The sequence below is a fragment of the Argiope bruennichi genome, chromosome 1, assembly GCF_947563725.1.
Source record: "Argiope bruennichi chromosome 1, qqArgBrue1.1, whole genome shotgun sequence".
Taxonomy (NCBI): Eukaryota; Metazoa; Arthropoda; class Arachnida; order Araneae; family Araneidae; genus Argiope; species Argiope bruennichi.
The window spans coordinates 107,186,467-107,211,602 of NC_079151.1; the positions used below are offsets into that span (position 1 = coordinate 107,186,467).

At 30.1% G+C, this 25,136-nt stretch overlaps 1 protein-coding gene across 2 annotated transcripts in view; it reads left to right on the forward strand.

The window, feature by feature from the left end:
- Nucleotides 1–24,653, forward strand: part of LOC129977900 (ocellar opsin-like) — a 61,036-nt gene extending 36,383 nt beyond the window's left edge. The window contains exons 1-4 of one of the 2 annotated variants that reach the window (XM_056090594.1): nucleotides 6,222–6,369; nucleotides 9,582–10,153; nucleotides 19,837–20,098; nucleotides 24,292–24,653. In XM_056090594.1, coding sequence (XP_055946569.1) covers nucleotides 6,361–6,369; nucleotides 9,582–10,153; nucleotides 19,837–20,098; nucleotides 24,292–24,582 — 1,134 coding nt within the window. In that variant the 5' untranslated portion in view covers nucleotides 6,222–6,360 and the 3' untranslated portion in view covers nucleotides 24,583–24,653. Of the gene's footprint in view, nucleotides 1–6,221; nucleotides 6,370–9,581; nucleotides 10,154–19,836; nucleotides 20,099–24,291 lie in introns of those variants that run through there. The other variant, XM_056090593.1, reaches the window with a different exon arrangement.
- The last annotated feature ends 483 nt before the right edge of the window (nucleotides 24,654–25,136 follow it).

Consider the following 25,136-nt stretch of genomic DNA (forward strand, 5'->3'; position numbering starts at 1 on the left):
AATTTAGTACATGGAATTACGACAAATCTGTAGACTTCTGTCAGATTTTGAATGAAATCCATTTATAGGAAATCTGCCTGTCTTTTCGAGGACAGGTGAACTCGGTAACTACAAAATGCAAAGAGCTTGGTAAATGAAATTTGGTACATGGATTTAACATTTAAAATATAAATATTTATCAAATTTTGTATCAAATCCGTCTGTCTATCTGTAATTTCAAATCCATGTAAATGCAATAACTCATAAATACAATGACTTAAATCAATGAAATTGGTATAACTACGACTGTTTTTTGTCAAATTTTGAAATTTTTGCACAAAAAAATGTTAAGGATGCATATTTATGCGTTAGATTTAACAAAAATGCTAGATTACTTTAAATACTATTATATACTACCCGTAACTATTATTAACCAATACCATTCAAGGCATTCGTGGCCTTATCCAAAGTCCACAATTTTATGCAGAAGAACAGAGAAAAGGCCTTTACTGGAGAGTATGCGATAAAGTTTCTGGAAGACCATCCCTTGAGGCTTATAAGTGCCATTAGAATGTAGGAAAAAAATACGTGATATCTCGCATATCCCTTCTCGAGTATTAAAAGATTTGTGACAGACCATAATTTAGGGAAAATATGAAAACACTCAGGAATATTCCTGAATGTTCTTCTGCATGCAATTATTTCTATTATTTCATAGCGGAAGTACAATATACATTATTTCAACTATTGATATTGTAACATTCCCCGTTTCCCAGTACTGATAAGACATTGTGTTGTACTGATTCATTGTGTCGTCGCTGTTACTTACTAAACTCCTCGAGATAGCCAGACGGTGGATCTTTTCACCTGGGTGGTCTCGCATCTGTTCATTAGCGACTACAATGGAAGACCACATATGGAATTCCTCGTCCCAGTACCTTCAAAGTACCTTGATAGCACCTTCAAAGAGAAAGGGGTGTCCAAACATCTGGAAGCTAGATGTTTCTCTTTGTGAAAGGACCTTCCCACGACCCACTGGCGCCGCTGAGAGAGCATATGGCTGAACCCCGATTGACCGAAGGAGAGCTCAAATGACAAATGTAAATTAAGAGGCGGAGATTGTCGCCGAAATAAAGCGCGGAGATTTTTTTTTAAAGGGGAGAGAAGAAACGAATTGCAGAGGACGGTTGGACTACGCCTACGAGTTCGGAGTCTGAGAAACTACCCCTTGAGTTGTCGTGTTGTCATGATGGAGAACTGAGTTTCAAGAAAAAAAAAACTTCGGATTTGGACTGTTGTATCTCCTACTACAGGTGTAAATATCTATTTATTTAACCAAGATTAGAACAAGTTGTTCTTTGTATATATAGGGCTGTAAAATAAAGAATTGTCTGGAAATTCTGCCTCGTTATTTGATCAGTCTAGACAGGACATTACAATATGTATGTTAGAAGCCTAATGACAAATTTATTATTTGGACTGATTTTTGTGTCATTACAAGAAAGAAAATACAACAAATTAAATTATTGACAAGAAGATAAAGCATTTTCCTGAATGAAAGAAACCTCTCTTGCAGATTCAGAGTTCAGATAAATTTTTCTATTTTGTCACATCAGAAATAAAATGATATAAATTAAAAGAAGAGAGTAATAAATTTCTAGGCTTTCTTTGAGTCATCAATCATTAATTTTGAAAGAATTATATTTTTATCTTAATTATTTCATGACGGCATAAAGAATTGTATTTTTTTTTCAAGTGAAATATTATAACTAAATTTCATATCAGAATGTAATGGCCATGAATTTTCGCATTTTTTTATACTATAATGTCATTTTAATGTACAGGGTGTTATAATTAAAGTGAAGTGTTCGATGGACTGTAAAAGAAAAACTACTTGGAGTATGTTGAAGAAAATTAGTATATGTTATATTTGCATCATGGGGAAATAAATTACACAATAAAAAAGAATTTTAGTGGCGCTGCAGATTATTAAAACGTTATTTTTGCTCTGTACTATGTCAAAACGAATACCACTTCAATTTTAAAATCATTATGATGATGAAAGTCATGTATCTTTAAGCTATAGCCATGACTTTGTGAAAGGTAGAAAGTGCTCTGTTAGTAAAATGTTATTATCAAAAGAATAGCAATTATAGTGCTGCTTTGAAAGAACATCGCCGTTTTAAAGATTTGAGAAAAGGACCTATGTCTGTGAATGGCTTAAAGAAAATTATTAATAAATTTGAAGCTACAGGAGAACTCGGATTTCTCCCTGGAACTAGAGGAAGAAGATCTGTGAATCAGGAAGTTGTGGAAGAGATTAGGGAAGCAATTGATTCAGGAGTAGTTTATCAGCAACCTGTAAGCGCTAGAAGTGTAGCAAGGACTTTATCAAAACCATGGGCAACCGCACGCAAAGTCTTGAGCTACATTTCAAGACGCTATCCGTATAAAATTAAAATTTTGTAGCACTTGCAACCAGGCAAACCACAACAAAGAATTGATTTTGCCAACTTCATCCTTGCCAAAATTGATGAAGGCGAATCATGGATTCGAAAGATTTTGTGGACTGATGAAGCGCATTTTACTTTATCTGGGCAAGTCAACACCCAAAACTGTAGAATATGGGGATCATCCAACCCGCATACTGTTTTGGGAAACCCTTGCATTCAACGTTTGTTACAGTTTTGTGTGGTATGGCTGCTGACTTTATTATTGGTCAATTTTTTTTTTCGAAAATCTTACACCAACAGGGCTAGTTCACTGCACCGTAACAGGCACTAGTTACACTCAAATTTTAGAAAGTAATGTGATCCCTGCTTTGCCAGACAGACATTGCCTCGATTCAACACTATTCATGCAAGATGGAGCACCACCTCACATTGCTCATTGTGTTACACAACTGCTTCACCGAACTATTACTGAGGATCGTATAATAGTAGATGTTTCCAAAATGGGTGGCCACCTCGTTCACCTGATTTGAATTCTTGCGATTTCTGGCTGTGGGGATATTTAAAAATTCGCGCCTACAAGGACAAACCTAACTCTGTTGTTGCTTTAAAAAGCAGCATTACTAGATATGTCCTAGAAATTCAGCAGGAAACATTAGGTGCTACTGTGGACCATGCTGTCTTGCGTCTACAGCATTTGATAGGACTTGAAGGATTTCATATTGAACAAATATTGAAATACAATACGCATTTAATATTTTAACAAAGAAAAATGTTATAATTACAATGTATAAAATACTGGCATTAAGAAGCGCCTCCTATGACAAAAAGTTGAACTATTTTTTTATTCTGTTATTCATTTCCCTAGGTTGTAAATATAACATATACCAAATTTCTTCAACATATTCCCAGTAGTTTTTCTTTTACAGTCCTTCAAACACTTGCACTTTAATTATAACCACCCTGTGTGTGTGTGTGTGTGTGTGTGTGTGTGTGTGTGTGTGTGTGTGTGTGTGTGTGTGTGTGTGTGTGTGTGTGTGTGTGTGCGTGTGCGTGTGCGTGTGTGCGTGTGTGTGTGTGTGTGTGTGTGTGTGCGTGTGCGTGTGCGTGTGTGCGTGCGTGCGTGCGTGTGTGTGCGTGCGTGCGTGCGTGTGCGTGTGTGTAATGATATTTTAAAATTTCATTTCAATCCTAATTAATTTCCAAAGTTTTATTTTAATTCAGTTTATATTAACTTCATTCTAAAATATTCTCTTATTTCCTGATCCCATTCCACTTTTTCTATTTATTTAATTCAACAGAAGCTTTTTAAAATTGCTGACATTGATAAGTTCCCACACTCCGAGTGAAGGGATAAAAATGTGTCGATCTAACACATTCTTTTAAACGATCCCTATAATTCCCTAACCTAAATGGACATGTGTAAAGAAATCCCTATCAAAATCTCACAATACATAATCATAGGGATAAATATATCATGAGCTTTTCCTCTTTTCGCTTTTCTGCTTTCTTGTCGCTTGCGAACGAACGCCAGTTCGCCAGTACCTCTTGTACATAAATTATGCCTCCCGGAATGGAATAAAAGCGAAGTTTAAAATTCGAAAGTGTCTTCAGACTCTGCTTAAAAAATTCTATTTACACACACAAACACACAATGCATTCATTAAACTTAGGATTTTTAACTTCATTTTTTAAATGAATTGCTCTTTATTACGGTCCTTTTGTTATTTGGTTTTCCTTTGGTTTGAAGTCTTCTTTTTCACTGGCACCAGCGGGCGGGGTCCCCCTAAAACTTTCTCGCATACATTCTAATAAAGGTGCTATCTCAAAGAAAGCCATGCATAGCATTGGGGTACATTAGTTAACCACATAATTACCCTTTTGGTATAGATTTAGCATTCTTACTGAATCTGTCATGTCATCCTTAGTGAGTTATTTGGCCATAAATCCATAGTTAATAATATTCGAAAATCGAATTTGTTTTAATCGCATTTTTTCTAGCCGACTGAAATAAAAGTCTGATAAAAAAAAAACTACAATTGTAATTACAAAATCAAATACCAAATTTGATATATTTAGATTATTGTGATTTCGAGTTACTGCGTTTGCATGTTTTTAAAAGTACAGACCGACAAACGGTTACTCCGTTTTTGGATTTGGCTAAAAATTTGACAGCTGTCTAGACTATCAATATTAATCCTGTGTATCGAATTTTATCTATTTAGTTCTCTTCGTTTTGCAGTTATCCTGTTACATTATGTTCGGACAGTGGGACAGACAGACAGACTCTGGACGGATTTTGCTTCAAATTTGATACAAAACTTCGAATTTGGTATTAAGACAAAATACCAAATTTCATCCCTCTAGCTGAAAGCGTTTATGAATTATTCTTGTCACAGACAGACGGACAATTTCCAAAAATGTATTTTTCGAACTCAGGAGAGTCGTCAAAATCTCAAGTTCGAATTTTTAAAAAATTACTATACTTTTTCTATTCTATATATACAAGAAAGTAAAAAAGAAAAAGGGAAATCATTGCAGTTTTAAAACAAGCATAGATTCTTATATCCATCACACAACAATTATTAATCACCAAAGATATCATGTTAGTCGACTGACTGCATTCACCAATGACATGTGGTAAAGCCTAAACTTTGGCAACGGCATGCAGTTAATGCACAAATACCTAATTATATAGTGTGTATTTTAAGAAACTATAATATATTCCCTTATGAGCCATTTAATAGTTGTAATTGAAATATTTAAAAGCGCAATGTAAAAGATCTTAATTCTAGCATTAATCAAGAAAAGCAGACGATTTTTAAATCCAATATATAATTGAAAAATCCCATGCAAAATTCTTACTTTCTATCATAAAATGGAAATGTCTGTATTTAATTGAAAGAAAAATAATTACTAACGATAATTAATTTCTTCAGATATGTTTAAAATGCAAAGATAAATTTTTAATTCTTGCCATTTGATACAAACTTTTGACATTTGCTGAAAAACTTTTCAATAATATAAACTATTCAGCTATTAATAGTTTGAATACTTAATAGTTTATTTATTTTCCATAATATAACTATTTTAACAAGACTATATTTTCACATTATTTTTATATTTGTACCTTAATGTTTATTTTGCAGTAGATACTGAGTTTTGCTTTAGCAGTAAAATAATTATCTACGGTTGCTTCAAAATGTAATATTTCATTGCCTTTGTGAAAGGATTGAAACGAATTTGAAAACAATAACTTAGATGGAAAAGAATCTACTTTTGCTTTCCAGTTTGCGGAGACCAATGCTTGACGTATGAAACATAAAGATGATTTCGAAAATGCTCAATTTATCAGTAAAACGAAATTATAATAAAAAAGACAACTAAACATTCAATTAAAATTAGCAATGCAGTATGTCATAAATGACGTAAGAAAAGTCAACCAATGAGGACCTTCGAGAATGTCCATAGCCTGTGTCAGCGCAACTGATATTGGATTTTCACTTGAATGTCAGTACATGTGCACTTCAACTCATTCTATATGTAAGTGTAGAACTTTAATAGAGAAACCTGAAATGAATATCTTTGCAAGACTAATTAATATGCATCGGAAAACAGATCTCCATTTTTAATTTCTCCCTGTCAGCAAATGGAATCGTCTGTCTGAAGTTGGAAGTCATTTGCCATCTCGTCAGAGCCTCGTTATGGCTTCAAGAAACAATTCATAAAGAATATCAATAACTCTAATCTCATTTAACAAAAATTACAACATACCTTCAGATACACATAATAAGAATAAGTTAATCATTTTTTAAGCTTTTACCGTGCCTTTTAACGGGAACTATATATTGTCTGAACCGCATATTGAATCGGGATCGGTTGCATTCAGTTGCAACTCTTTCAAGGCTTTCAGCATCTGGCAGGAGGAAAGATGATCGAGGTAAAAGTTTTTGATATTTTCACTGGAAACAAAACAAGAAAGACGAATTTTAAATAATTTTTATAATTCTAAAAATAATATTCGTTTATGAATATTTTTATTTTAATCACGCTATAAAATGTTTTCTTTCAAAATGATATTATATATATTTTTATAAAAAATATATTAATCTTAATAGAACTCTTAAGGATCATTTTATAGTTCAGGGCAGTAATGCGAATCTTTATAAAAGTAGTTTTTATCTTTACGAATGATTAGCCACCTTTGCAGATCATCTGGTTCTCTGGGAGTATTGGTTATGTTTATATTCCAAACCAGATCTATTTTCTATTTGTATGTCGTCTTTTGTGGTACTGGAACTTTACTTACTTTTTACACTGGAAAACTGTACAGGATTTTTTCTCCTTAACTTTATACATGAAAAAAATCCTGTGTTTAAATATCTAATGAGCAATGAAAGTAGTCTGAATTTCATAGCAATAATAAAAATTATTACCGAAAAAACTGCCGTAAATACATTTTTAAAAAATTACCAAGATTCAGGAAAAATTACTAGCCAAATATATTGTTATCATTAAATTAATTTTTATTGCTAATTTTTTTTGAATTTCAAAATGGTGTAAAAGTTATTTTTATGAGACAATATTTTCAAACGTCAGAGGAAAGTCCAAAATCTCGCTTAGTTTTTAAATACTTACATTCCGAAATGTGCGTTAAATTATACTTGATTAAGATAATGTTGATGTAAAAAAAATGATGTCTGCCTTGTAGAGTGCCAACACACACAACATATGAACGCATTTTTCTGTATTATTAATAGAGATAATGAAATGTGTGTGTATGTTGTGTTTAAATATTGGTTCTCTCTATAAGGCAGACTATTTAACTGGAGATTTTTTTTAAAAAATTTCGATTAATTAAAAATTAGCCGAAATTTGGAGTTTTATTTGCGATATTTCCCGTAAATATTAGTGTACGGAACTAATTTCTGCATAGTTTCAAAATTTTTAAAAATTATCTTCTAACAATATAATCACCGAGCAATTTCTTTTCTGAATTTTGACAATTTTTTTAAAGTATTTTTGGCATTAATTTCAGCGAGGGATTCCTTTGTTGCAATGAAATTCAAATCAATTTCATTCTTCTCTCAAATATTTATTCGCGTGAGATTCTTCTATTGTTGAAAACTTAGGAAGAAATATTTTGCTAATTATCCATAAATAAAATTAATTAAATTTTTGCTTGTATTGTTTTTTAATATTTCACTATTTTTCATGAAAATTCGACTGGATTATTAGTAGGAGATATGAAGCATGCATACATACGCAGTCCTAATGGCTTTTATTGAGATTTGCATTGAATTCAATTCTACCTCCTCGGTGGATTTTATGAATCCGGTATCTCCTGGTTTGTTTTAAAAAATAGTTACTGAAGAATTAGTATTGATGTTTGACTTTAGAAAATTAAGATTTAAATCCAAATATTTATAGTGCAGAGAAACTATGTTCATTTGCGAGTGACTTCTGGATATTTATATAATATACAAAATACAACGAATGATAAATTATATATTACAGGGATAATGCAATGTAAACATGTTTCAAAATAATGATTTAGATCAGAGGTTCCTAGTCTTTTGTTTCTCTTGCACTTTATTTAGGCTTGTTATTTTTTTCCAATTATTTAAAACTGCTCCTTCACACAAAGAATTTTTTTTTTGTAAATGCTTTAATTTAAGGCTTAAATTAAGTTAAAGAGTCAAACGCTCGAATTAACTTAATAACATTTTATAATTTATTTCTGACTTTACATAGCTTTCTATTTTCATCTATTAATTCAATGCTAAAATAAATTATTTCACTGAATAATAATTCCACATTAATATATGATGAAAGTTAACTATTATTTATTATGACAATGAACTATTAAAATAGAGGTCAATTTTAATGCATTTCTTACATTTGTTTTATGAAACTGATTTTTATAAAATAAAGTTCAAATGCTAACAGATACGATTTCATCTCTGAAGTAAAGTAAAGCTTATTGTGATATGTATTTTAATATATGCATAATATGAATATATTCTATCTAAAAATTCTGTACTCATGAAAGTTCATTGCTTTAGTATTGAATTCTTGATATACGTCTTTCGCTGATATTTAACAAATTTTTTGATTAGTGTAACTTTTATTTTTATATGAATTGGGGAAATAAAATTCTGTAAGTATTTTTTCTCATTTTTTATCTTTATGTTTTGTTTTCCTACAACATCAAGTACCAGAGACTAGTACTTGATGATCTTGTTCAGTGCTTCTCTAGACCAGAGAGACTCTCTGGTCTAGAGAAACACTGTTTTGAAGCAATTTATTTCTACATCACAAAAAATATTATTTGAAATTATTAATATCTAAAATATATGTTCCATGATTTTTACTGACAATTTAAAGCAAAAAGTTACGGTAATGAAGATTATTTCGCACCCTGAAAAAAAACTTCCTCTACGACGCCATTTTCAAATCGTGGTCTGGATTAATCCAATTTGTCTAATTTATTTTTTTCATAAACTTAATTAAAAAATTATTACATGCATTAATACTTGAAATAAATTTTTTCTTGGTTTTTACCGACAATGTGACAAGAGATTTAATGTATTGTAGATGATTCTGCGCTCTGAAAAGTTCTTCTGCAAACCAAGTTCGAAATGAATTCCGTTAGAACATGTTGTTTCTTCATAACTTTATAAAAAACTATTATTGAATCTATTAATGTAAAATAATTTTTTCTTTCATTTTTACGAAAAAGTTGCTGACATTGCAGGCGTTTCCCTGCGCTAAAAAATTCTGCCTCTGCGACAACATTTTTGAACTAGCATTTGAACAACATTTTTTTCTAGATGAATGCTATCGGAATAATATTTTTATTTAATAACACACAATTTAATAAAAAAATATTATTGCATATATTATCTAAAATAAATTTGTACTATGATTTTTTCGCTAACAACAAGAAATTGTTTGATATTGTAGATAATTCCGCGTACCGAAAAGTCCTACCTCTTCAGCACCATTTCCCATGGTAATCTGAATTCTGCTGGAACGAGTTATTCTTTCATACATTTTATAAAAAATGTTATTGCATATATTAACATCTAAAATCAATTTGTGATATGGATTTTTACTAACAATTTAACAAGAAATTTTATGATATTTCAGATGACGCCGCGCGCCGAAAAATTCTTCCTCTATGATGCCATTTTGGAACCTTATGAAGCCAACGCCTCCATCGTCGATCTCCTACCAGTCGATATGCTCCCCCTCATACACGAACACTGGTATAACTTCCGCCCCATGAAAAGCATATGGCACATCATACTTGGCGTGGTCATCATTATTTTAGGGATTATCAGTATATGCGGCAACGGCGTAGTTCTCTATTTGATGGCCTCAGTCAGGAGTCTTCGCACTCCAGCTAACTTGCTGGTCATGAATCTGGCTCTCTCCGATTTTTGTATGTTGGCGTACATGATGCCAGCAATGGCTCCCAACAGTTTCGGAGAAACCTGGATCCTGGGTCCTCTCATGTGCGAAATATACGGCATGATTGGATCTTTATTTGGATGTGGATCCATTTGGAGCATGGTAATGATCACCATAGAGAGGTACAATGTGATCGTGAGGGGGATGCAAGCACAACCATTGACACGACTGAAATCAGTAGGTCTCATTTTCTTCGTATGGCTCTGGTCGATTGGTTGGACAATAGCACCATTCTATGGATGGAGCAGGTAGATATTAGATATTTGCAAACTCATTTAAAATAATAAATAATTATATCGAAATATTCTTTTAAACGTAAAAGTTTATATTGCCAGGCTTATTTGTTTCAGACTTGCTTTCATTATTCGAAGCATTTTTTTTTTACTCCAACAATATCAATATAATTTTTTTCAAAAATGCCAATTCATATTTTATTATTATATTATTAAATTCTCGAAATGGTTTTTATTAATTTTCGCTTCTAAAAAATGCTTTAACTTTTGATTATCTTTTAAAATTTGAGAATAATTTTAGATTTAAAATTCCTTTTATGATTTTCTTCCTGATTCAATCTTTTCCAAAATCCTGAATTGAATATTTATGATACTGTTAAACTTAGATTAATCTGTTTTGTGAAAAATTTTGGCAAAAATATATTAATTCTATACTTCGATTATTTTGAGTTTTAATTTTGTCGATTCGAGCTAATTACATGGTAGCTTCTAAATCATATATTATATATAAAATCTCATTTAAACAATTTGCTCCAGTTTCTACAATGAATGGTAATGAAAATCATAGAAATTTGGGGGGAAATATATGAAAAAAATCCAAAAAAAAAAAAAATTGATCTGCACCATTTATTAATTGGAAGATTTTGAGCAATAAAAAAGATATAATCGAATTTCCAAACATCGAAAATCTCTGTATATTCAGATTTTTCAGGAATCTTGGATTTTCTATATAAAAAGGTTTCTGAACATCGTATAAAATTTCAGTAACAGGAATAATGCATTTCTGTTAATCAAAAAGGAAGTGAAATGACGCGATTAAATATTCAGAACAATGAAAACAGTTTATAAAATAATTAAGATGAAAAAACAATTAAAAAATGCCTGCTTTCTGATTAACGCTTTGTCGATGGTTATTTAGTTGTATTCTGATCATATTTTTGCATTTATCACAATTAAAGCTATCATTCCAACAACAAAAATTTCAAAATTAAAATAAAATTAGTTTTGTAAACTTTTAAGAACCCTTGGATCAATGGCACTTCTGAGGTGGTGTCCAATTAATCCAAAAGACAAGACAACTCTATTTGGGTGATGCAGATAGTTACGCCTGCATGCAGATGTGACATTATTTGATACTATTAAGAACTTTCATCTTCATAGTAAATAGAACAGATGTAAGGCTTCTAGAATACCACAGTTAAAAATATATATCACAATTTCATGTTTAAAAATCTTTGTTGAATATCAAATTGTGCATTAGAGATTCATTAAAAACTAGTCGCCTTTGGCGACCAGCCGGTACGTCAATCTTAATGCTCGTTAAAATTTTAATAATTAAATATTTTATGTAACTCCTATTTTAATAGCTTCTTAATCAAAATATTTTAAAGCTTCAAATTTTGCTAGTCATATAATTCACTCATAATATTATAAAGGCCTTCAGCCGTAACGTAATATGTATCTCTCTAATTTTCTGTTAGTTCCCGTAGAATTTATGCTTTAAGTTAAAATGGAAATGATTAAAGTGCACTTGATATCAGAACATTTTTTTATTGAAACGAAGTATTTTTTTAAAAAATATGAGTACTGAAAACAGAGTCACTGAGTATTTAAAGCTTATGGGCACTAAAGAATATCTTTCTTACTTTATATAATATCTCAAGAAGTTTCCAACAAAATTTTCTCAGATTCATCATGAACAGATCGATTCATTAACAATGTTTAGTTTTAAAGGTATCAAACACTAACAAAATAAACAGAATCATTTGAAATAATCTGTCGGAAACATGATAAGCCTTCAAAACCAAGTCCATATCCGTTGAAAATAGTTGTCAACAATCAGAACAAAATGCGCATGCGTGAATTTTCAACGCCAATTATGGTAACGCAAATGCATGAATTTTCTACGCTAGTTGGGGTAACGCTATGCAGATTAGACATTTTTAATTTCCTTTATTCTGTTTTATTTTAATTAAAAAGTATTTCAGAATGAATCTGAAGGATCGATTAATTAACAATGTTTAATTTTAAATGCATCAAATATTAAGACAATAAACAGAATCGTTTGAAATAATCGGCGAAAATTTGTTAAGCCTAGCGTGGGAAAAAAAACTGAAGTCTTACTCATTTGGCGGTGGGGAAATGAAAAGATTTTTTGGCGGGAAAGTTAGTTTTTAATTAATAATTAAAATTCTAATTAAAAATTCATAAAAGGGACCTCAGGTGCACATTCCCGACCTCCAAGGTATATATGTGCCAAATTTGGTAGCTGTAGGTCGAACGGTCTGGCCTGTAGCGCGCCAACAAACACACACACACACACATTGAGCTTTATTATAAGTATAGATTAAACACTAGCAATGTTGCCAGCAGCCCAAATGATCACTTAAGGAGACTAGTAATAATAATAGATTTAATAAAGCAGTTTTAGAAACTAAATTTTATTAATGGACTAATGTGTAAAGAGAAATCTCTTTTTATTCATGAATTTATAATTCATTATTATTAATATTATGGACTTTAGTAATTAATTTTTTAGAGCTCTATTCATATAAAGTTAAAATTTAATTGAACTGATTAACTAATAATTAGGTTCTAAAAATATGAAAACTGTTCATTTTTGTTGAGGATATTACAAGTGTAAAATATTTCAATATTTTAGCACCTCATTAAACTATTGAAAAATATATTGCTAAGTTCCATCGTGACAAACATGTAATGAATCATGTTATTAAAAATTCGAAATTCTTTTTAAAAAATTACTTAAAACTAATAAAATAATATGCAAAATATATATTTTGAAATGATAAATTTCATTTATCACATTTTTTCAACATAATATCCGCTATTATTATAGACAAATAAATATGATTCAATAATTTCCTCGAATAAAATTATCTCAATTTAAAGACATTATTATTTTATTTTGAAACTACACTAAGGTTATTTTGGGACCGACAATGAAATTCTCATCTAGAGTCAAATGAAATTTCGATGCTTTACTACGCATCCCATATTTCAAGCTTCACGCTACACCAAAGATGGGAACATTTGGCCTAGATTTAGCATTCATCGGGACCGCATATACGGGAGATCTACAGTGGAATCACAAACTTGCAATCTTCCAATCCTAAATCTTCAATTCATGATCACTAAGCTACCGATCCCCGATTATTTAAGTTAATCAGTCTTTATATGAAACCTACTCATCACTTCTTTTCTTTCTCAGAATCAAAATATTGCAGATTTTTTTTTTTTTTTTTTTTACTGAAAATGAAATAATTTCAATTTAACTATGATAGAAGTGGATTGATAGCCAGTTTTGCTGTTTCAGTAAGGTTAATATACTCGATTGTATATGATACAGCCAATAATCAATTTTTTTCTCGTCGAAATGAAATCAGATTCTCGATGAGCACTTGATTCGTGTGTTTGTACTGAAACTGATAGCTGAATACGATTTCTGATTGGGATTTGCACCTTCGGTAGAGGTATTGATAACGATGTTTATATGGCCTTGGTTTTGACAGTGATTGACGGGTGGGTGAGAAGAGGAGAGAAAACAGTTACGTTTATGCAGTTAGTATAAAAGAAGAAGAGAATTCTTCAATTGTATGGGCATCGTTACATGGTTTAAAGGGAAGTAATGGATGAAATATATACAATTAAAAAAAAATCATGCATGCTAATATCGTCGCCGAAGTAGGATTGCGAACTAGTTTATATTGATTTAATACTTTGTATCAGATTGATATCGAATCAACCGATAGAAAACGAATGAAGTTGAGAAGATTATCAATTTTGTGTACCTGCTACTTTTGTGTACCTGATACAAAGTATCAAGTTAATACAGTATTGCCGAACCCTAACCCATGAAATATATTAATAACTATGGCGAATTCGAATGAAATTATGCTACATAATTTAAACATGTCCAAAATGCTATCCTTTTGTGAGATGTCCACGCTGGGGTAAAATTCTTAACATTCATTACTTTTTGCTTTTTGGTGTGAGAAAGTTACTAAAGTTTTATCTTTCTGTTCAGTTGTGTGACCTGAGGTAGAGTAGGATATTTTATAGCCTAGACAGTGCACGTAGTGATGTCCATTTTTTCTATGCTTCTTTCAACATCTTAAAAATTCTTTTATAATTTTAATAACCCTTAAAAAAATACATATTTTTATTGATTTATTTATTACTAGCCGCCTTTGGCGACCAGCTGGTTCGCCAATCTTAATGTTCGTTTAAATTTTAATAATTAAATATTTTACGCAATTCCTACTTTAATAGATTCTTCATCAAAATATTTTAAAACTTCAAATTTTGGTAGTCATATAATTCACTCATAATATTATAAAGGCCTTCAGTCATAATGTAATATCTATCACTCTAATTTTCTGTTAGCTCCCGTAGAATTTATGCTTTAAATTAAAGTGGAAAGGATTAATCTGCAATTAATATAATAATATTTTTTACTGAAACAAAGCATTTTTTTATAATATGATTACTGATAACAGAGTCACTGAGCGTTTAAACTTTATGGGCACTAAAGAATATCTTTCTTAATTTATGTAATATCTCAAGAATTTGTCAACAAAATTTTCTCAGATTCATCATGAACAGATCGATTCATTAACAATGTTTAATTTTAAATGCATCAAACATTAAGAAAATAAATTGAATCGCTTAAAATAATCGGTCGAAAACAGGTTTAAAAAAACGACTTAAAAAACGATGTACTTAAAACTATAAGCATATACAAAATATATATAACTAACTTAAATACAATTTAATTACAAAAGCATGCAACTAACCTAAAAATAATTTAAAGCAAGAATCATCCGTTGATAATATTGTCAAAAATAAGAAAATGCGCATGAATTTTCAACGCCAGTTACGGTAACGCAAATGCGTGAATTTTTCTACGCCAGTTGGGGTAACGCTATGCAGATTAGACATTTTTAATTTCCTTTATTCTGTGTTATTTTAATTCAAAAGTACTTCAAAATGAATCTGAAAGATCGATTAATTAACAATGTTTAATTTTAAATGCATAAAACATTAAGAAAATAAACAGAATCGTTTGAAATAATCGGCCCTTGAAATAATAAATGTTAACCCTAGCCTCATTACTGTTGGGGAAAAAAACTGAAGCCTTACTCATTTGGCGGTGGGGAAAATGGAAGATTTTTTGGCGGGAAAATTAGTTTTTAATTAATAATTAAAATTCTAATTAAAAATTCAAAAAAAAGGGAACCCAGGTGCACATTCCCGGCCTCTAAGGTATACATGTACCAAATTTGGTAGCTGCAGGTCAAATGGTCTGGCCTGTAGAGCGCCAACACACACACATTGAGCTTATATAAGTATAGATAATACTTATATAAAACTCAATGTTGTATACTTATATAAAGATCAATGACTGTCTGGCGTTCCAAGTTTAAATACAATATTATTTAAACCAAAACTTGGTGTTTATAGATATTGTAATAAATACATGAATGCAATGAAATAGATAGGTATCTTGACAAATATTGTGCTAGTATTTCATATTTATAGAATTCTATTTTTTACAAATTTATTTATTTTACAACTTGGTTGATGGCATCTTTTTATTCGACCTGCATGCGCCCCCCCCCCCTCTTTAGGCTAGTAAACCTTGTTAGTTGCCTTATCTGATTAGTTGATATCCGCTACTCTATGTGACCGAATAATAATAATGCATACAAGTACTTTATATCACAGCTTATATTATACTTATATAAAATCTATTAGTCTAACATTATTAAAATTAGTGTAATTACTAGTCTAAAATTATTATAGATATATCCTACAATAAAGTGAGGAAAGTCGAGTATCTACAACAATTGAAATGACCGAAAGTTATTTGCACAGAAAGTAATCAACAAGTAATTCTTTACTCGATTCTCTTGTATTAAGCTACGCAGAACAATGAAAGAAATTAAATATAGGTTTGCGCCTTTTTTTTTTAGACAACTGGGACTCAAAATTTAATACAGATTTACAATTTTAATTTTAAATCGCCTATCAGACTTCTTGTTTTTTGTTCTTGTCTTGAGTTATCGTGTTCACATACCTATAAATGGATATTTCGACCGATAGCTATTTCTCTGACTAACGTGATATCAAATTTTATACATATCTGCAATTCTGATATCATATCTATACGCCAATTATCATTCAATAGCTTCTTTCGTATTCATGTGCACTTAAAGGGAGAAACAAATTTTCTGCTGAGGAGTTGCATCAAAAATTTAACAGAAATCTATCGTTTTAGTTCAAAAATAGCATATCAGATTTCAGCTTTCGACGTCATTTCACTTTTGAAATTTTGCGTTCACAGACCGACCGACTCTATAATCCCAAAAATTATTTTCTCAGATTCAAGAGTGTCTAAAACGGGAAAATTCTTCAAAATTCGATTTTTTTTTACGACTACAGTACTTTCTCTTTGTATGTTTCGTACATGAGAAAATATTAATAAGATATAATATAAACAATACTTTTTTTTTGTTTCTGATGAGAAAAATCAATGAATTCCTATCATGAAGTATTCGAATTAACTCTTCAAACGGCCATTTTTTTTTTAGTCATATTATATTAAAATATTTTGAGGCTTGAAATTAGAATAAGAAAAGGGATTCATTTAACTTATTAGGTAAATTTAATTTGATTAAGTAATTAATTTTGTTAATTAATAATTAAGTAACAAATCAAGACACATCATTTTGTGCAAGATCAATAACTGAAGCATTTAAGTTTCTGTCTTTCTAAAAAAAATGTGTCAGAACTTTTCCCAACCTACATAATTTCATACAAAGATTGATAAATTTGGTGGGAAGCATACTTCCCACGGCCCTAGAAAGGGTTAAGTTATCGACCTATGATTGACGAATTATATTCAAATGCAAATTATTAAATTGCCTATATATTCAGTTATGAAATAAAGTTCTCAAACTTGTCGAAAATTTATCTAATTTTTTCTTAATATGATGAGCTGCACAAACAGCCGATTCCATTTAACGTATTTTTAATTTCATTAACTGAGCACTGATGACTTAATCTTAGCGAGTAATTTCGATGCTGATTTTCGATAGTTTGATAGAAAAATTTGTGATCGCTTGAACTCATTTAAACAGGTCAAAGTGTATAAAAAAAATCCCAAAAAGTTACGTTCATACCAAACTTTAGTAATCATTTATACATGTTTAAATGATCTGACTTAAAATGATGTATAAAGGAAGCATCATTGTAATTAATAAACTGCAATCTTTCTTGAAAACAGTTATAAGCTCTGTCTTAAAAAAGAAAATGAAAATGAGATTTTAGAATAAATGAATAATTTTTTATTAAATCGTTTAGTAAGATTTATTCCTTTCTAAATATTTTCTTCGTTTTTACATATAAGTTACAAAGTTATTCCAAAGCTATAATAACTTTTTTTTGAATCCCATTTTGCTGTGGCGAGCAACTAACTCTCTCCAAAAATCTAATGAAATAATCGAGCATTTAGTAAACACAATAGAGCCTGAGAAAATTTTACAAATAGTTATACCTCAAATAATTAGGAAAAACCAAGAATTGAATATCTTAGCTCCAATCATTTCGTCCATTTTATTAGGTTTTTATTTCATATTAGCAGGACAAGTACAGGGTTGTTCATGACATGATGAATGTTACCGAAATCAAAACCAGAAAACATAAAGTAATCAAAACGAAGTAAAAAATATGATTTTATATGCTTTTGCATGATAACGATATCGTTTGGTAATTTGTAGAAGATAAAAATCGAAACAATTATTGAAAAGTGCAAATCAACGAAATTAAATTGTTGCAAAAGATGCTGTTTATATCTATGCATTGTATAAAATTAAGTCTCCTAAAAGCGTCTGTATGTTTGAAAGAGAAAAACTCGAGAAATACTTAACTGATATTGGATATATTTATACCATTTTGTAGGCCATTTATTGGGGAAGTTTTTATTATATTGAAGTCATATCAAAATAAAAAAAAGAGTTTTATAATTGCGATTTTAATTATTTTTCTACTACGATTCGCAAATGCTTAAAACAGCAGTATCTGTGCTTTGCTCTTATGCGCACATGTGCGAAAATCTCAAACTACGCATGCGCAAATAGCAAAAGTTGTTGTATGCATATGCGATACATTTCTTTGTTTACGTCTGAATTTAAACAGCGATTCAAAACTCATTATGCCCTCCAAAAAAAGGAAATCCAACCTTGGCCGGGCACATTAAATGCCAAAACGCTTCGTTTGTTGCGCGATAATGAAAATGTAGAGGAAAGAAACTTTCGGTTTATCCTAGAAATCCGAGAAAGAATGTCATTAATATTCTCATTAGAGATATACAAGATATAATTATATCTCTTCATTTGTAGAACCAGTGCTTTTTGATTTTACAATGTACGTTGTAATTTACAATTAAGTAGGTTCTTTTGCAAAGACCTTTGATTGGAGCTAAATGTTGCAAATAATATATTAATGCTTCAAATTCAATTTATGATTGAAATTGCATTAATTAAACTCATTTTTCTGAAATTATCTAACTATGAAAAATAATTGTCTGAGGCTTTCTACGAATTCATACATGTATGCAATTCAAGTATGCAAGCTGCTGCCAAACGACTATTTACAACTTCGGTAAGATCTTTCGTCCAGATAAGCTTTTTTTTATATATGAATTTTCCAAAGATTCATTTTTTTTTAATTTGGAAACATGTCAAATCATTGAAGGAACAAAACTTCACCAGGGAGACGTTTTAGTTCTTCATTGACCGGATCAGCGAAAAAAATCTTTGGAATATAATTAACTAAAAATCAATCATTGAATGTGCTTTTATTGTCCTCATTTTAAATTAGAGAGAAATATTGAATCATCTAAAAAATTGTGAAAGTTTATAAAATGTCGGGTGCAGAAATTCTAGCTTTAATTTTTAAACTGTTTCAGAAAAAATGACTAATTTTTTAAAAAAATTTCTTAAATTCAATAAATTATTGTGAGAAATCTAAAATAAATTTCTTAAGAAAGACATTTATTTGTTCTTTTTGCCGGTACAAAGATTTTTTCCTATAATCACTAGAAATCATAGCAGCGAGAAATACGAAAAAAAAAAAAAAAAAAAAAAATCCAAAACAACAATAAACATAAAATAAAAATTTTGTATTAAAATTTGAAATTTGGGCTTCTAGGTGTGTTCAGATCTCTTATGTGCTAGATTTCATAGCTGTAAAAGCGGTAGATTTGTCTGTATATCATCAGTACGCAGACAGACAAACAAACACTCTCACAAACACTTTCTTTTATAAGTATAAATGAAACCTAATGGCACTTAAACATAATTTCAGTGGTCCCCTGGCCCACTCATCAACACATCATGAAAGAAACAGCAAAGATTTTGTCTCACTGTACATGATCTTTTCTGGCGGGGAAACAACAACTGAATTTCCCATCCTATCATTAATACTACATTCGGTCGATACCAATCATATATATATCTCAAAATTCTCACATCTCGTTTTAAAATTAATTCGTATTTATATATTATTAGCCAAAAATAATGTTATAACTTTGCATTTAAACATATTGCCTTCTACAGTTAAACAAAAGAATTGAGAACAGACGCTCTAAAACCACTCTTCTATGCCTTTCATTACAGATATGTCCCAGAAGGTTCAATGACAAGTTGCACTGTGGATTATTTAAGCCGCGACGCAATAAGTTTATCTTACTTGATGTGCTACACTGTGGCTGTGTATGCGGTACCTCTCGCCATCATGATTTACTGCTATACATTCATCGTAATGGAAGTGGCCACTCATGAGAAGAAACTGCGCGACCAGGCCAAGAAGATGAACATCACCTCTCTCAGGGCTAACCAGGACTCCAATAAGACCAGTGCAGAGTTCAAACTCGCCAAGGTGAATGATTGGTCGGTGTTTAAAAATATTTTTGAATTTCCTGATCCAAAAACAGTATTATCTTTACGACTGTTTAGATTGTTGTCATAAATTTGTACTTTTTAATAAGGTTCTTTTACAAAATCAGTAGAGCGGTTTGTACAGTCAGTCAAAGACATTAATTCAAAATGTAAGGTAACATAACATAGAGGACATTCAAATTTTAAAAAACTAGGTTTAAAAAAAAAGGAATACATCAAGTAAAACTATAATTTTAAATTAGAAATTGTAGTAAAGTTTTAATCAATAATATATAATTAATAAATAAATCGTAAGTCATTTTAATAAACAAAATGATAATTATTATAAATAGCCACCTTTGGCAATCAGCTTGTTCACTGAGAATATTGAATGCATTTAATTTCAGTTAACTCTCTTATGGGTAACATTCATGATTCCCTCAACAAAGAATTTTAAAATTAAACTTAAGAAAAAAAATTGAGGTTGGTCCAATTATTGAAGCTGAGTAATTCTAGCAACGATTTATTTGTTGGTATATCTCGAAAATGAAAGGCAGTAAGGACAGGTGACCATTAATTATCTATCTAGAGGTCATAAGCTTTCACATAAAATAAAAATTAGCGGAATTGGAACAATGGTTGAATCTAAAAAGCTGATTTTTTTTGGCTTCCACAAATATTTTAAGTATATAGATTTAAAAATTATGGAAATAATATCAGTAAATAAGTAAGTACTTTTAATAAATAGGGTAAAACAATTTGAATATAACAATTTTCACTAATAATAAAAACGAATATATATATGTGTGTGTGTGTGTGTGTGTGTGTGTGTGTGTGTGTGTGTGTGTGTGTGTGTGTGTGTGTGTGTGTGTGTGTGTGTGTGTGTGTGTGTGTGTGTGTGTGTGTGTGTGTGTGTGTGTGTGTGTGTTGGCGGTTTACCCTTTGACCTAGAATTATCAAATTTAGCACAACTAAACTTGGGAGGTTGAAAATGCGCTTCTTTGGATGTTACATTATTTAATTTTTTTTGTTGAAATTTTAATTAATATTATTATTATTAATTAAATATTAAGCAAAAGTTTGAAAAGTTATATTTATTTAGGAAAGTTATATTTATTTATTTTACTTTTTATTTAAATTTTAATCATTTAATACTAAGCAAAATTTTTACTTTTATGATAACTTTTTAAAAAAACTTTAAAATATTTTATTTATAATATTTAATATTGTTTTCCATTGTTGTAATGAAATTTAATCTGTTTTCATTGTTTATACAAGACTTTGATAGCGTTGAAAGCTAAAATAATATTATAATGAGTTTTCTACCCAACATCTGAACAAAGTCCCCTAGGCTATTAAGTATATCGAGAAATATATCCAGTAAGATCAAAGGTTATCCTTACCGATTTTTACTTGCCTTTAATGGTCAGTTTAATTCCACTAACATGTTATTGGAAATAAAACTTGCTTTTTAAAGTTGTATTTAAACGCATGTCTTTGCACGAGCATGAATGTGAGTGTGTCGATACTATACGGAACAAACCATCGAAACTACATCTACAGACGCACATTAGTTATTATTATTAGTTTTTAGTTTTTATTATTCTTTAGCTTGTGTGTGTGTGTGTGTGTGTGTGTGTGTGTGTGTGTGTGTGTGTGTGTGTGTGTGTGTGTGTGTGTGTGTGTGTGTGTGTGTGTGTGTGTGTGTGTGTGTGTCTTTGTCTTAGCTATCTAGGATAATATATCCAGAATGCTTAAAGATTATACCTATTACTCTTTTTTTTTATTTTTATTAACATGTTTCAATCCTAATGTTGTTAAATATTGTAGTAATAATTCAAACAAAAACAGCAGAAGCAATAATTAACTAATTTTAATACTGGAATCAACTTGTGTTTTTTCGTATGAAGAATAAGAGAATGATTATACAGCACGAGTTAAGACAATGTATTGTTGAATATTAAAAGACGCGGACAAATATATTGACTCCATTAGGGCAATTTATGTGTGTAATACACATGGTAGATGCGTGGCTGCTAAAATAACATAGTTTAAATGCCTTTCACAGAACCTGATGATTAAAATTACTTTGTTGTGAAAAGCAAGTAAATTAAATTAATATAAATAGAATAAATTAGAATTAATATTAATTAATATTAGAAATTAAATTAATATAAATACAATTAATATATCTGGCAAATCAGTTCCTCTTCAAAAGTAGTTAAAGTATTAAATTAGAAAACGGATACTTAAATGAAGAATCCAACTTTCATTTTTAAACAGTTTTTTATTCTATGGCAGCGAAATGATAGCAATCTTTGTTTCATTTCTTCATTTTAAAATCTAACTGAATTATTATCACCTTTTCACTATATTTCAAACCGTATTTTTTTCGTCGCTATCTTATAATTACAAATCATATCATATATTTTAAGTCGTGTAACGAAAGTAGAAGTGTAATTGATGGTTCATCGTGCAGTGAAGAAATCGAGCATATATTTTGAATCTCTTCACTTTGATCGATGGGTCGAAATTTGATATAGATTTACAATATTAGTATCAAGGCCATGTATTAAATTCCATTGTTTAGCTTGTTTCATTTTTGAATTATTTTATTCACATATTTTCGAACCTACAGTAAACGCTTTAATAAATTTGATCTAGGATTTGTAAAATCTGTAATTATGATTATAAAAGTTTATTGTCGAATTTTACTGTCAGACATGTAAATGCTCATTTTGAGTTGTCATATTACATATATAAGAAAAAATATTGCTTCAATTAATAATAAAAGTCTTCTTAAAAAGCGTTTCAAATTAAAAAGAAGAATACGATGAAAATCTTTAAGAGAATTTGTAAAACTATTTTTCAATCACTAGAATTCCTTGTAGTTCGTATTTCGATCAGAAAAGAATAATTCATTTTAATAAAATACGTCACTTTTTTATACTTTCGTTTTAGAACAATTAAATTCTGTTACTATTATTCCCATTTCAAATAAATTCACGTTCGTTCTAATTTTCTCATCAGCAACGTTCTTCTGAATTTTTCTTTTATATAATAGTCATAATATGCTTTTTTAATTATTCGTTCCAGATTGTTTATTTTATTTAAAATTCTTTCCGCCACTCTAATCTTTTTTTATTTGAATCTTTCATTTTTAACCACATTAATTGCTTGCTGTGGAAGGCGCTTAAATTGCATAATTTATATAAAAAAAACTAATCCCAGTGTTAAATAATGAAAAAACAGTTTATGATTTGAAAAGTTGGATTATCTTTTTGTATATAATTATTATATTTCCATATAAAATTATTATTTTTTGATTCATTGTAAAATTTCCTCTTATTTTATTATTCGGTGGCATAGTCAGTTAAGAAAATGGTGATATAATTTATTCAAAAGAGATAGTAGATAAGAGATGGAATGATAAGATAACAAAACATTCACTAGTGGACATCTTTTAGAGGTAGGACATTAGTAAATACACAGTACTCACCAGAGCTTAGATCGTTTAATATTATCCGAAATAAGCCATTAGATAAGATGTCATGGTTGACATTTTCTCCATGCAGCTTTGGTACAATCATAATTGTATATTTTCAGTTTAAAACAGTAAGTACTATGCTATGATACTTCAGACTAAAGGCTCGATCTTTCTTATTATTACTGGTAAGATATAAAGCATAATAACTTACTTTTTAGTTAAGAGATAGTTAAGAAATAACTTGTTTAATTTAGTTAAGAAATAATTTGCTTTCTGAAACAAATTTTGAAATTAATAATATACTGTCATTACAATTATAAAATTCTTCAAAAGAAAATTCCTTGTTTTAACTATTTACGAGTTTTATTTATTTATTATGTTTAACGATTAGAGAAATAAGTGAAACTGTCAGGATTTAGTTTAAATTTATTTACATTGACCGAGCATATGGAGAATATGAACAATATATGAAATAACTGAAAAAGGACTTTGATAATTATGAATATCAATGTAATTTAATGAGCCTTCTACAATATGGTTATGCCCTCACATAAATTATGGACTTATTTTTCCTTCTCATATATGAGAAACGTTTAAATCGAAGAAAATGACCAAGTCTTCAAATTCGTTTTCAGTTACTTTAATTAATCTTATGACAGTTAATTCATGAATTCATCACAGTTTAGAATATTTTTATTTTCTCTTAGGTCGCATTTATGACCGTCATCTTGTGGTTCATGGCTTGGACTCCCTACCTGTTACTGGCCATGTTTGGCGTTTTTTCAGACAGAAAGTACTTAACACCAATGACGACTGTATGGGGCGCTGTGTTTGCGAAAGCCAGTGCATGCTATAATCCTATCGTCTATGGCATAAGTCATCCCAAGTACAAAGCGGCGCTGCATCAGAAGTTCAAGTGTCTCGGCGGCAAACAGGACAGCAGCAAGGGTGACGCTGCTACTGTAGTCAGCGACATGGACAGGAACCCACCGGCTTGAAGCTACAATCAAATTGATGTGTTATTGATGGTTTGGTTCTGTTGGTTTAGTTTTAAAAAATAAATGTTTTGTGAGGATGTCATTTTGTTGTCTTCATTTGATGCAAGCATAGATGCTGCATATCATCAATTATTTTTCATGCACCATATAATCTCAAATCTTGGCAGGACAAAATACTTTCTCCATATTTAAAAGAAAATTATTAAATTAATCTATTAAATAAAAAGAATACTAAATTATTAGTTTTATAGTATGAACAAATATTGTTTTTTTTAGCAGATCAATGCCAATATTTTTTCACTAAAGATATTTGCTTACTTCACTTTACCAATGTTATTCAAAATTCAGTTCAAATATAACTGTACAACTTGCAAGTAAAATCATGTAATTGAAGCTTTTGTACTAACTATTACTTATTTGAAAAAGATATATGCCTGCTTACCTTGCATAAGCAGATATCTCTCAAACTTAGAGCATCAAAAATATATTATTTCATATACTTGGCCTTTTTGAATGAGCGAATGGAAAGAAAATGGGAGGCTGTCAGAATGGCA